At 41.8% G+C, this 12,311-nt stretch overlaps 1 protein-coding gene across 50 annotated transcripts in view; it reads right to left on the bottom strand.

Moving 5' to 3' along the window:
• Window positions 1–12,311, bottom strand: part of LOC106584897 (calcium/calmodulin-dependent protein kinase type II subunit beta) — a 94,503-nt gene that overhangs the window by 53,228 nt on the left and 28,964 nt on the right. For 34 of the 50 annotated variants that reach the window (XR_006761843.1, XR_006761842.1, XR_006761850.1 and 31 more), the window contains exons 3-6: window positions 4,503–4,562; window positions 4,206–4,247; window positions 3,628–3,682; window positions 3,211–3,276 (exon numbers count right to left, since the gene is read on the bottom strand). Coding sequence is in view for 20 of the 50 variants with exons in the window: in XM_045707146.1 (XP_045563102.1) it covers window positions 3,211–3,276; window positions 3,628–3,682; window positions 4,206–4,247; window positions 4,503–4,562 (223 nt within the window). In the remaining 30 variants the exon portion in view is untranslated. The remainder of the gene's footprint in view (window positions 1–3,210; window positions 3,277–3,627; window positions 3,683–4,205; window positions 4,248–4,502; window positions 4,563–12,311) is intronic. The other 16 variants (XR_006761849.1, XR_006761861.1, XR_006761860.1 and 13 more) reach the window with 1 other exon arrangement.

Genomic DNA, 12,311 nt, shown 5'->3' with positions numbered 1-12,311 from the left:
GTAAACATTGACAAAAAAATCGGAATTAAATTGTTGCCAGCAGCAGAGTTACAGTCACCAATGCTCTGGATAACATGAAAACAGCCTAACCAGCTCTGCTAGGATGAGTAAAATGGTCAGAGTGTGGTGTTCTCTCATTATGTGTCTGGAAGTAGCTAGCAAGCTAGCCAATGTTAGCCAGTTAGCTTGGGTGCTTGATTGCCGTTGTGAGGTCAGAACGTTCGAATTAACCCTACTCATCGGCCAGAGCATCCAGTGTGCACTCAACGCAAAACGCTCTGAATTTTTCGAACAGACAGTCTGACAGCGCAGTTGCAGTCACCAACGCTATGGATAACATAACAGCCTAACCAGCTCTGCTAGGGAGAGTAATGTTCCATGAGCTGTTCTCTCATTTGTGTCTGGAAGTAGTTGGCAAGTTAGCTTGGATGCTTGACTGCTGTTGTTAGTACATAACGCTCGGATCAACTCTTAAAGAGATAGCTGGTGCTAAAACTTAAGACGGTGTGAACGATGCTGAATGGGTGTAGACAAAGGGCTCTCCAGTAGTAGTACCAAAATATTCAAAGGCCATTTTCTCAAAAGTGAGTTTACAAGATTATCAACTTTCAAAGCATAATTATTTTCCCATTGTTCCTCAACTGTAGTGTATGATATACCATTTTGTAGCTCTGAGTCTCTAGTTTTATCCAATGTAAAAAACACAATTTCAAATTATGCTACATAAGACCAATTTGAGCCGGTCGGTCACGTGTTATTTCATAGTTTTGAGGTCTTCACTATTATTCTACAATGTAGAAAATAGTAAAAATAAAGAGAAACCCTTGAATGAGTAGGCGTGTCCAAACTTTTGACTGGTACTGTATATATATATATAGTTCAATATCCTTTCTGGTTTTGGTGGTTTACATTGACAAACTGTTTTTCCATCTCGAAAATTAGCACTTAAACGGCTGGCCTAAGAATTCTCTACACAGAAAAAACTATGTCATTGTCTCCAATGACTGTAATTTCCTCCATATTAAAGGGATAGTTTGAGATTTTGGAAATGAAGCCATGTATGTACTTCCTCAGAGTTGGATGAACAAGGAATAGCTAGCAGACTAACTGTTCCTGTACACTTCCAGTCATTGCTAGTTAGCATTTGCTCGTGGATCTACCTCCAACTTCCTTCATACTGGACGCAGTGACATACAAATGGTATTCTGTTGCAGCTAGGGAGGTTTATAAAATAAAACATGTTCGCATAAAAAAATACCCCCCCCCCAAAAAAAAACCTAGACCCCCATCAGTACCTCCGCAGACTTTGCAACCCTAGAGTGGAATAATGCTCTGTTATGGATCAGCTCAGTGAGTTTATTGGAGACGGTCTGTGGTTATTAGATAGGCCGTAAGGGGACATTTAAGTGCTTTTTAATCAGTGAGTAGAGGGGAATTTTCTGATTACATTTTGTGGCGCGCTCGCACACTCTCCCTCTCTCTCGGAGGACAGAGAAACCTCACACTCTTCACACTGCCCATATATTCATTGAGCTAACAACGTCGAAAACATTTTGCTTGTGTCTAATGCCAGAAAACAATTAATATCCTGTTTTGTGTTTTGCCATGGCAACTCCAGTACATGACAGAAAAAATATATCTACAATTTTAAGCTATACATTTTTTTGTGTGCGACTAATTATGTCAGCTAATTAAAAGGCCCAGTTATTGCTGGTCTCCTAGGAAACAGGGGGCAAGGCTGACCTGGATGACTGACACACACACCTACTCTCATCTTCTCCATATTCACACATTGACATTCAGTGCATAGACAGATGCACACTTGTCTTCACACATACTTTGTTTCACACACACCCCAACTTTCACACACAGGTCCAAACACACACACACTCTCCCTTACCAGTTCACACACTAACCAATGTGTGTGATGTGCCTCCTCCAAACAGCCATTGTGTGTGGGTTGTAATATCAGGAGTGAAAGACTGGCTGAATACACTCACTGGAGAGATAAGGCAGTGACCTTGCCCCACCCTGCCCTGTGGTGTGTGTGTATATGAGTGTTACATTACTGCTAGGGTAGCTGTAGAGGTAGCCACACTGCGTCAGTGAAAGGAAGAGAGAGATGACAGAAAATGAGAGAATGTGGGATAAGGGGAGAGAAAATGAGTGAGAGAAAGTGAAAGAGAATGAGAAAGACAACGAAAGAGGGAGAAATAAAGAGAGAAAGAGAGAGAGAGAGAAAGATAGAGAGGAGGATACAGGAAGCACAGAGAGAGAGACTGCAGAAGGACAGGGTGTGTATAGCTTCACTGTTCTAATATCAGTCTCCAGATCAGTGCTTATAGCTCATATCTGACTGGACTAGACAGTATGGCTACAGAGACACAGATGGGGTCAATCTCAATACTCTCCACTGGCTTCCTTCCCTTGGTCCGATGTCCTTATTATTGCTTATCTCAAAGAGCTAGATATCTGACAGCGATGATATTCCACTTCTCTTTCCCAGAGCCTTTGATAATAGTGCTTCTCTTGCACCTTATCAAACCAAGTCAGACCTGAGAATAGGAAGCTGCTTCAAGGTACTGACAAAGACAGTACAGTTTGAAGATAGGCAGAAAAACTGCCTCTCAAATCCCTGATCACACTTGTAGGCGATGTCATGGCAGCGTTAGCTCTAGCTAAACTCATGTGCAGAAACATGTCACCGGGTCTAACGGTCGTGTCGCCCCAAAATGCGCATGTGCAAGCCGTTAAATCAAAAACACTCCTTTGATATAAAGTTGATGAAAATGAAAACTTGTAAAAAAAAAAAAAAATGTAAAAAGAGAAAATTAACAACTATGTACAGATTTTTTACTTCTCCCATTGACTTGCCAACCCCAAACCCTGGTCTAGTCTGCAGAGTCTACTTCGCAAGTGGCCCTGGAAGTCTCGCAATGTTGCGCCTCTGGTTTTCGAAACACTGGGGTATTGAGATTCAGGGTGTGGATAAGAAACAAGGTAGAAGAGGAGGGAAGAAGCAAAAGGAGAGTGGGATAGTGAAAGGAGAACAAGAAAGTGAGATGGAGTGAGAAAGCGATAGAGAAAGAAAGAGAGAGGGAAAGAGGGAAAGAAAAAGAGAGAGAAACTGAGAAAAAGAGAGAGCGAGAGCAGAAGAACGAAAGAAAAAGAGAGAGGGAGAGAGACATGTACTGTATGTGCCAGTCTTACCTGGCATCAGCCTCACTGTAGTACTCTCTGGCTACGATGTCCTCGAACAGCTCCCCTCCAGTCACCCTGCCAACAAATCAGAGACAAGCTCATTAACCAATCAGAGAGCAGCTCATCAGCATTCCGCTCAGTCAGGTCTGAAGCCCCTCTCGCGCCGGCTTGCTACACCAGGACTCCCGTTACCCTTGGCAACCGTACTCTCTCTCATCCGCTCATCCCCAGTGCAAGCCGTTACCATGGAAACTAGAACTAGTACGGTTAACCGGCGGAATCTCATGGGAGAGAGCGAGGGAGGGAGGGTATAAGAGAGGAGAGTAGTGTAAAAGAGTAGGGGGGTTTTAGTGAGTGGATAGACAAATGACAGAGGTGTAAAGAGGTAAAACATTTGTAAAAAAGGAGAGGAGAGAGAGAACTTACAAGTCAAACAGGAGATAGTGGAAGCCTTCCTCTGATATACTGTCATGAAGACGAACTGAAAGAGAGAGAGAGAAAGAGAGGGAGAACTAAGCCATGGAGGGGTCAAATGAAATCTGTATACATTCACATTTAGTTATTTAGCAGACACTCTTATCCAGAGCATCAATCAGCAATCGGTGCATTCAACCAAAATAGCTAAAACAACCACATATCAAGATCATTGCAAGTAAAACCTTTTTCCAAATAGCCTTCTGATTTCAAACACATCATGGCATTTGGATTAAAGTGTACAGTATAAGGCTCAATGAAACAGTGGAAGAGCGCTTCTTTGATACAAAAGTAGCTGTCCGAGAGTTGTACGTTCTTGTGAAAACGGGGGATAAAGAGTGACTTGGAACAAGCAACAAGAAGAAGTGCGAACAATCAGGTAGTGCGAACACTGCAAAAGCATTAGGGGGCAAAAACTCCCCAAAATGTAAACTCAAGGCACTCTCACGCACGCCACGCGTAGAAACGTTAAAAAGCCTTTTATTCATACTTGGCCAGTAATAATGCCGGAAGGATAAATCAAAACGCACCGAGGCCAGACCCAGGAACCTGAGCCTTCCGTCGCCATGGTACTGAATGTGGAATAGTCAAACAAGACGTAGATATCAAAACTTTGTGCCGGCTTAGAGATTCATATAGATTCATTATAGATGATAGATTCATTGAATCAGCAAACTTTATATTACAGAATATATGTATACATGTATGTATATAGATAGATATAGATATATTGGAGATTGATAATGGCAGATTGAAGCAGCATATTGCAGCATACTGTAGGTAGGTGACATTGCTTTGGTTCATTGGTTATTTACAGAAAGACTCACCGATGTTGGAGTGCTTGAGCAGGCGACAAATACGGGCCTCTCTCTCTAGCTTCTGGTGATCTGAGGAGGAAATAACAAACACTTACCCACATAGACCTGAATACTGTAACAGATGCAATATAAAGTTATATACATTGACTACACTTTATTTTGGCGTAATACACAAATGCACATAAGTGTAACAGAACAAATGGATACAACTTGTTTGCCAGCATCTCTTTAGTACAGCGCCACTGGTTGCTTGGACTAGGGAGGGACACAGACATAAAAATATTTCTAACAGAGTGGAGTTGACAAAATATAGACTGCCTAGTGACTGACTAACTGCCATGAAATGCAAGTTGGAGATTATCATAAAAGTTACATAAGCCTGTACTAGGGTTTGGCGGTAAACAGATGTTCAAATCGTCATAGTGTTTCTGTACCATACCGAGGTATACAGTCTTACCGGAAGTGCACCCCACAAATTTTTGGGGCAACGGGGATCTTGATCCAGGAGGGGATTGAATGTCTCTAGTCTGGGTACCAGTCTTTTTAGCTAACTTTCCACTCCATGTCATTGCAAAATAAACTGGCTTTTCTGAAATCTCAACGTTCAATATGCAGATGGGTTTATGGCGAAGTTGCTCATTGGTTGTTGGAAATAACATAAATATTTTCCATGACAACATCCTGAGCCTCAAATATAATTATAGCAAAGTTAAAAATAAACATTTAGCTAATAGGTAAGCAAGAGAATTTAGACGTGAGCTAGCATATTTTGACAGATTGGTTTCCTCTGGACAAACAAAAAATGGATACCAACATGTTCTGTGGAGAGAAAAAAAAGTGATATAGTTCCAATTCAGTGATAATGCCCGAGAAATCGATGTTTGGAGGACATATTGCCATGGGTGTTGTTAGGCATGGAAAAATATGCCAATATACTATATCCTCTAAACACCGGCTTCAAGAGCATTATCACTTTTATACAATGTTGCGCCTTCTTCACCACGCTGTCTGTGTGGGTGGACCATTTCAGTTTGTCCGTGATGTGTACGCCGAGGAACTTAAACTTTCCACCTTCTCCACTACTGTCCCGTCGATGTGAATAGGGGGGTGGGTGCTCCCTCTGCTGTTTCCTGAAGTCCACGATCATCTCTTTTGTTTTGTTGACATTGAGTGTGAGGTTATTTTTCTGACACCACACTTCGAGGGACCTCACCTCCTCGCTGTAGGCCGTCTCGTCGTTGTTGGTAATCAAGCCTACCACTGTAGTCTCGTCTGCAAACTAGATGATTGAGTTGGAGGCGTGCATGACCACGCAGTCATGGGTGAACAGGGAGTACAGGAGAGGGCTGAGAACGCACCCTTGTGGGGCCCCAGTGTTGAGGATCAGCGGGGTGGAGATGTTGTTTCCTACCCTCACCACCTGGAGGAAGTCCATCAGGAAGTCCAGAACCCAGTTGCACAGGGCGGGGTCGAGACCCAGGGTCTCAAGCTTAATGACGAGATTGGAGGGTACTATGGTGTTAAATGCTGAGCTGTAATCGATGAACAGCATTCTTACATGGGTATTCCTCTTGTCCAGATGGGTTAGGGAAGTGTGCAGTGTGATTGCGATTGCGTCATCTGTGAACCTATTGGGGCGATAAGCAAATTGGAGTGGGTCTTGGGTGTCAGGTAGGGCGGAGGTGATATGATTCTTGACTAGTCTCTCAAAGCACTTCATGATGACGGAAGTGAGTGCTACGGGGCGATAGTCATTTAGCTCAGTTACCTTTCTTGGGAACAGGAACAATGGTGGCCCTCTTGAAGCATGTGGGAACAGCAGACTGGGATAGGGATTGATTGAATATGTCCGTAAACACACCAGCCAGCTGGTCTGTGCATGCTCTGAGGACATGGCTAGGGATGCCATCTGGGCCGGCAGCCTTGCGAGGGTTAACACATTTAAATGTTTTACTCACGTTGGCTGCGGTGAAGGAGAGCCCGCAGGTTTTGGTAGCGGGCCGTGTCAGTGGCACTGTATTGTCCTCAAAGCGAGCAAAGAAGTTGTTTAGTTTGTCTGGGAGAAAGACGTCGGTGTCCACGACAGGGCTGGTTTTCTTTTTGTAATCTGTGATTGACTCTAGACCCTGCCACATATGTCTCGTGTCTGAGCCGTTGAATTGCGACTCAACTTTGTCTCTATACTGACGCTTAGCTTGTTTGATTGCCTTGAGGAGGGAATAGCTACACTTTGTATTCGGTCATGTTTCCGGTCGCCTTGCCATGATTAAAAGCAGTGGTTCGCGCTTTCATTTTTGCGCGAATGCTGCCATTAATCCACGGTTTCTGGTTGGGGAAGGTTTTAATAGTCACCGTGGGTACAACATCACCGATACACTTGCTAATAAACTCGCTCACCGAATCAGCGTATACATCAATGTTGTTGTCTGAGGCTATCCGGAACATATCCCAGTCCATGTGATCGAAGCAATCTTGAAGTGTGGAATCAGATTGGTCGGACCAGCGTTGAACAGACCTGAGCACGGGCGTTTCCTGTTTTAGTTTCTGTCTCTCTCTCCTTGTCTCCTTGCCTTCATCCTAATTGGTGTGAAAGAACTGGACAGGTGAAAACTCGTGTAGGCTGGTGGTGTAGGCAACCACCATATCAAATCAGTGCAGATTAAGGAAAACAGAAGAGGAGAGTATTAGATTATTGAGATGCATCCAAGAGTTTCTGAGAGGAAGAGAGTTGAGATGTACCCAAAAGCTTCTCCATCGACCAGCAACAAACCAACCAAAGACAGCCAGCACTCATAAATAAAGTTATTTTGATTGTCTTTTTCTTTCTAGCTGGTCTTTGCCAATAGCAAAGCCTCTTCACATAAGCACTGCTAAAATACAATTTCACTGTGTACCTACTACCCACTGCCCACTTCCACTCAGACAGGGAAGATCTTATTTTGTCTTTTACCACCTTCTGTCAATCGATGAAAGCTAAACCTGTAGCAGACAGACATTGACTCAATCTGCTTGTTCAATCAATAGACAGATCTGGTCTCGTAATAGTCCATGTTTTACTCCAAAATGGCCCATACAGATGTAGGATCTTAATTTAAGCCAGTTTTCTACAGCAGGAAAATAATCCTGCAGCAACAGGAAATGTGATTTATTATGTGTATTATAATTAAGGAGTTTTAAGGAGTTTTTTTGTAGGGGTTGATGCATTTTTTGTTAGGGCAAATCAAGCCTGACATTTTGCATTTCCTGCTATGCAGGAAAATTCGCAGCAACAAACGAGTGATCAAATTAAGATCCTACCACAGACAGAGACACTTGTTAGGAAACCAGCTACCTAAATCCCGATATACTGAGGACCACAGGATTACCAATACATTATATAATTATTTGTGTGTGTTGTGTGTGTTACTACAGCAGGTGTTTGTGTGTAGACATTAGGGATGCAACGGTACACAGTATGTTGTCGAACCGTTCGGTACGCTCCCTATGGTTCAATACGCACACATGAACCGCGGAATTACGATATGCCTGTCATTTTCCTAGAATTTCCAAAACTTGTTTATTGCGCTGCAGACTACACGCACGTTGTACATTCAGGTCCACAGAACCATACACGCAACTTGTGAACAGGTTTGGCAGGCAACTGCTTGAGGCCCCAGGCCGTTAGGGGTCTCCTGAGGGCTGACAAACTTTACTCAAAATGTGGGAACCGCAGTGAGCGCAACCCCCTCCCCCTTAAACAACCAATGGAAGATTTGCAATGACATTTCAGTAGGAAACCTCCCTAAAGGGGCCCCATGAAAAGAGGGGAAACTAAAAACAAATATTCTCAGCTCCAACGTGACAATGGCGAGCTAGTGAGACAGAGAGAAGCTAATTTGAAGAGGTACCGCCGTCTTTCAAACCCGCTATGTGGGAACATTTTGGATTCAGCGTTCAATACGATGACGAGGGTTAGAAGACCGTAAACAAACAAAGTACAGTCTGCGAGCATTGCTTTGACACTGTCGGCTACTCGAGTGGAAACACTTCTAAAATGATGTGTCATTTACGTCGCCATCACCCAGCCGTATCCCTTGCAGGTGGAGCTGAAGCAAGGAGAGTCCACCCGTTAGCGAAAACACAACAATCACTCGCTGCTGCCTTCCAACAACAATTTGTGACAAATTCAGAAAAACATAAAGAAATAACGAAAGCAGTGGGAGTATTCATAGCCAAAGATTTGCAGCCCTATTCGGCGGTTACTGACTAGGGATTTCGTCACCTGATGAAATAAATTGAACCGCGTTACAATGTCCCCTCCAGCACACATGTCAGCAGCAAAGTAATTCCCAAACTCTATGAAACATCACGGAGAGAAATTGAAAACGAATTGACAGACACCCTATCTAACTCTCTCCACTGATAGCTGGACCTCCAGAGCAATTCAAAGCTACATCACTGTGAAGGTTCACTATGTACTGGATAAGGAGATGAAGAGCTACGTGTTGCAAACTTGTACCCTGTATGAGAGTCATACAAGCTCACACTTTTCTTAAATATAAAGATACCGAAACCGTACCGTGGCCCACAAACCGTGATACATACCGAACCGTGGGCCCACTATCGTTGCATCCCTAGTAGACATACAGTAAAGTGTCAGACTAATGTCACATTCAGGATGGGTTAGTCTTTGGACTGACAGTACATTGAGAGTGTGGGTTAGGTGTGCTGGGCAGGGTCAAGATTTCCACACCAAAAAAACAAATACCATGGCGAGCTGAATTTTATATGAACCATGTGTGTTTAGGTTAAACCACGGTCAACTGTAAGCTAGGCTTGTCCAGTACATCTCTACCTCGCTGTCACCATAGTAGCTGTAGCTGTTTTCTGTTCAGCTGTGAAGCAGCTAGCCTAGCCTATATCCACCCAGCCTTCCCTTTCTGTGATGCAGCAGAGTAAATAAGAGATGAGAGGAGAGGGAGAGGAGGAGAGAAGGAGGTGGAGGACGGGTCCTGAGGGGACGGAGGGGGAGAAGAGAGCATGAGCAATGTGTTCACTGGGTGAGAAATTCCACAGAAACGACCTCGCTGCTGCCCAAAAACCCCACAGCGATCGATGAACTCCACTCTGTACGTGTGTGTGTTCATGCGTCCATATGCATGTGAGAGTGAATGAGAGCGAGACAGAAAGTGTGACTTTGCCCTTGTGTGCATACATTTGTGTGTGTTTCTGTGTGTGGGCATGCATGTCTGATACTGTGAGTAAGTCTATGATATTGAGTGTGTGTAAACATTATTTTGGTGCTCTCTGTTTGAGGTTTTTGCATGCTTGAGTGTGGGAGGGAAGACTGACTATCTGCGACTCATCATGTCACTGAGGAAAGGAGAAGAAAGAGGAGAAGACTATAAAGGAATACATTAAACACACACTTGTATCAAACACATCACCACATCTCATATTCCACCAGATTGACATGGGTTTCAAGGAATACCAAACCAAAATATGACCACTTGTCATTTTCATTATGCCAAGACACAATAGCCATAAGAAGCATATGGGGAGATGATACAATTTGGCCATTTTCTCCCAGTCAGTCAGTCATTTTACACCCAGATAATGACACAAATAGGCCTAAATACAGGTCATCCTACTGCAACTGTATTGGAGGTGATTCGGAAACAGCACACACACCACCCTCACGCACACTCTCTCATTGCCAATCTCTATCATCTCCTAAACAGTGTCTCATATTTCCATTGAGAATATATTGGCCCAATAGCTGACCTCCTGCAACCCTGCCCAGTCTCCACATCAATAAACAAGCTCTCGGATTGGCTGCGGGCTGTGCCAACAGCCCCACCCCACTACCCCTGACATGTGGCAGCTGACATTAACTGTTCGTCTGCTAGACTGGACAGTTTAAACCAAGGGTTGTAACTGAAATTATTTTCCAATTGTGTCGTTCTGAACAGAAACACTATTCTTTTCATTCCATTCCACTGTTCCGACCAGAGAAATACAATTCTGAACTCGTTCAACCCCCCAAAAAAGTACTGGTATATATTGTTCCTTTCTGTTCCTTTTTAACCTGTGAAATCATTTTTTTTTTTAATTACATTTAGCTCATTACATTACTTCACCAATCAGCGTGGATAGAGCAGGAAAACTAGTTCTTTATATATATATATATATATATATATATATATATATATATATATATATATATATATATATATATATATATATATATATATAGCAGCAACAATTTTATATAATCATTTACATTGAAAAACTCTAAGTGTTGAATCAAGTGTAGTTTTTTGTACCAGTTCATAAACCAAATGCCATGGAATTGGTACATCGAAAATCTCTTCCCATTAATTTTGCAACCTGTATGGCACAGCGGTCAATATTTTGTCCTCAAACGAAACTGGTATATTTTTATATTTATGCCAGTTCCTTTCAGCGAATTTGTATCTTTAATATATGACAGGCAAACAAGTTCCCTACCTTCTCCCTTTTCCACTTGCCACCTCCATTTTTGTGGTAGTGCTGCAATCAGATGGTTGTAACTTTGGATTGAACAGATATTCTTATATATTTTCGATAACTGCATATGTGACATAAAACTCCTCCGTTTCTATTCATAATATCACTAACAAATATAATACTTTTTTTTGTGCATAAAGAATGTTTTTTTATTAATCAGTATATTTGAGTTTAACTATAACATTTGTTCTATCTTTTCTGTAGGATAAAACTGAAATTGTAACCAGCTTTGTATGGCTTGTTTAAGAAAGGGCGATACTTTAAACAAAATGTCATTTTCAATTAGTCGGAAATGATAAGTTGTAATCTGTATAAAGGCAAAAAGGCCATTTTTGAACAAAGGATGAGCCTTTCTTAATAATCTACTGGAGAACCATTTTAGGTTTAAGTATAACTTATGTATGAGTCAAGCTTTTAGTGAGAGGTTTAAAGCTTTAATATTTTAAAACGTTAGCCCCCCAAACTCATATTCACGTTTAATTTTGTCTGGCTTAGCATTCCAAACAAAATGAAATATTTTTTGGCTCATATTATTTAAAAAATGAGTTATCTTGAGTAGGCAGTGCCATTAGTAAGCAAGTAAACTGTGATAGGACCAAAGAGTTAATCAATGTGATTTTCCCATAAATAAACAAGTATTTGCCTCTCCATGGTTGCAGAATCTTATCTATTTTTGCTAACTTACTATTGCGATTAATTGTGGTAAGTTCATTTATATTTTTTGAGACATCATTACCAAGTGCGTCTAATTCACCATCCGCCCATTTTATTGGTAAACTACAAGGTAGTGTAAACACTATTTTTTAATGATCCAATACGTAATATGATACACTTGTCATAATTTGGTTTTAATCCAGAGAGGCTAGAAAAGTGATCAAGACTGCAGGGATCCATATTGTGGATTTAAGACAAAACTAGAGTCATCGGCATACATTGACACTTTTGTTTTTATCCCCTGGATTTCTAACCCCTTGATGTTCTTGTTGGATCTAATTTTAATAGCTAGTATTTCAATGGCCATAAATATATATGGAGACAACAGACAGCCTTGTTTTACTCCTCTTAAAAGCTCAATACTTTCTGAGAAATAACCATTATTTACCATTACCACTATTTTACATCTGGGGTCGATGTACATAACTTTAACCCATTGTATAAGAGATTCATTAAAATTAAAGTAATCTAGGCATTTATATATAAGTTCTAGTCGTACTTTATCAAATGCCTTTTCAAAATCTGCTATGAAGAGCAGGCCTGGTATCTTCGATGTTTCATAATGTTCAATTGTTT

The sequence above is a fragment of the Salmo salar genome, chromosome ssa24, assembly GCF_905237065.1.
Source record: "Salmo salar chromosome ssa24, Ssal_v3.1, whole genome shotgun sequence".
Lineage (NCBI taxonomy): Eukaryota > Metazoa > Chordata > Actinopteri > Salmoniformes > Salmonidae > Salmo > Salmo salar.
Note: the sequence above shows the minus strand (reverse complement) of the source record. Positions and strands in the feature narration are given on the sequence as shown.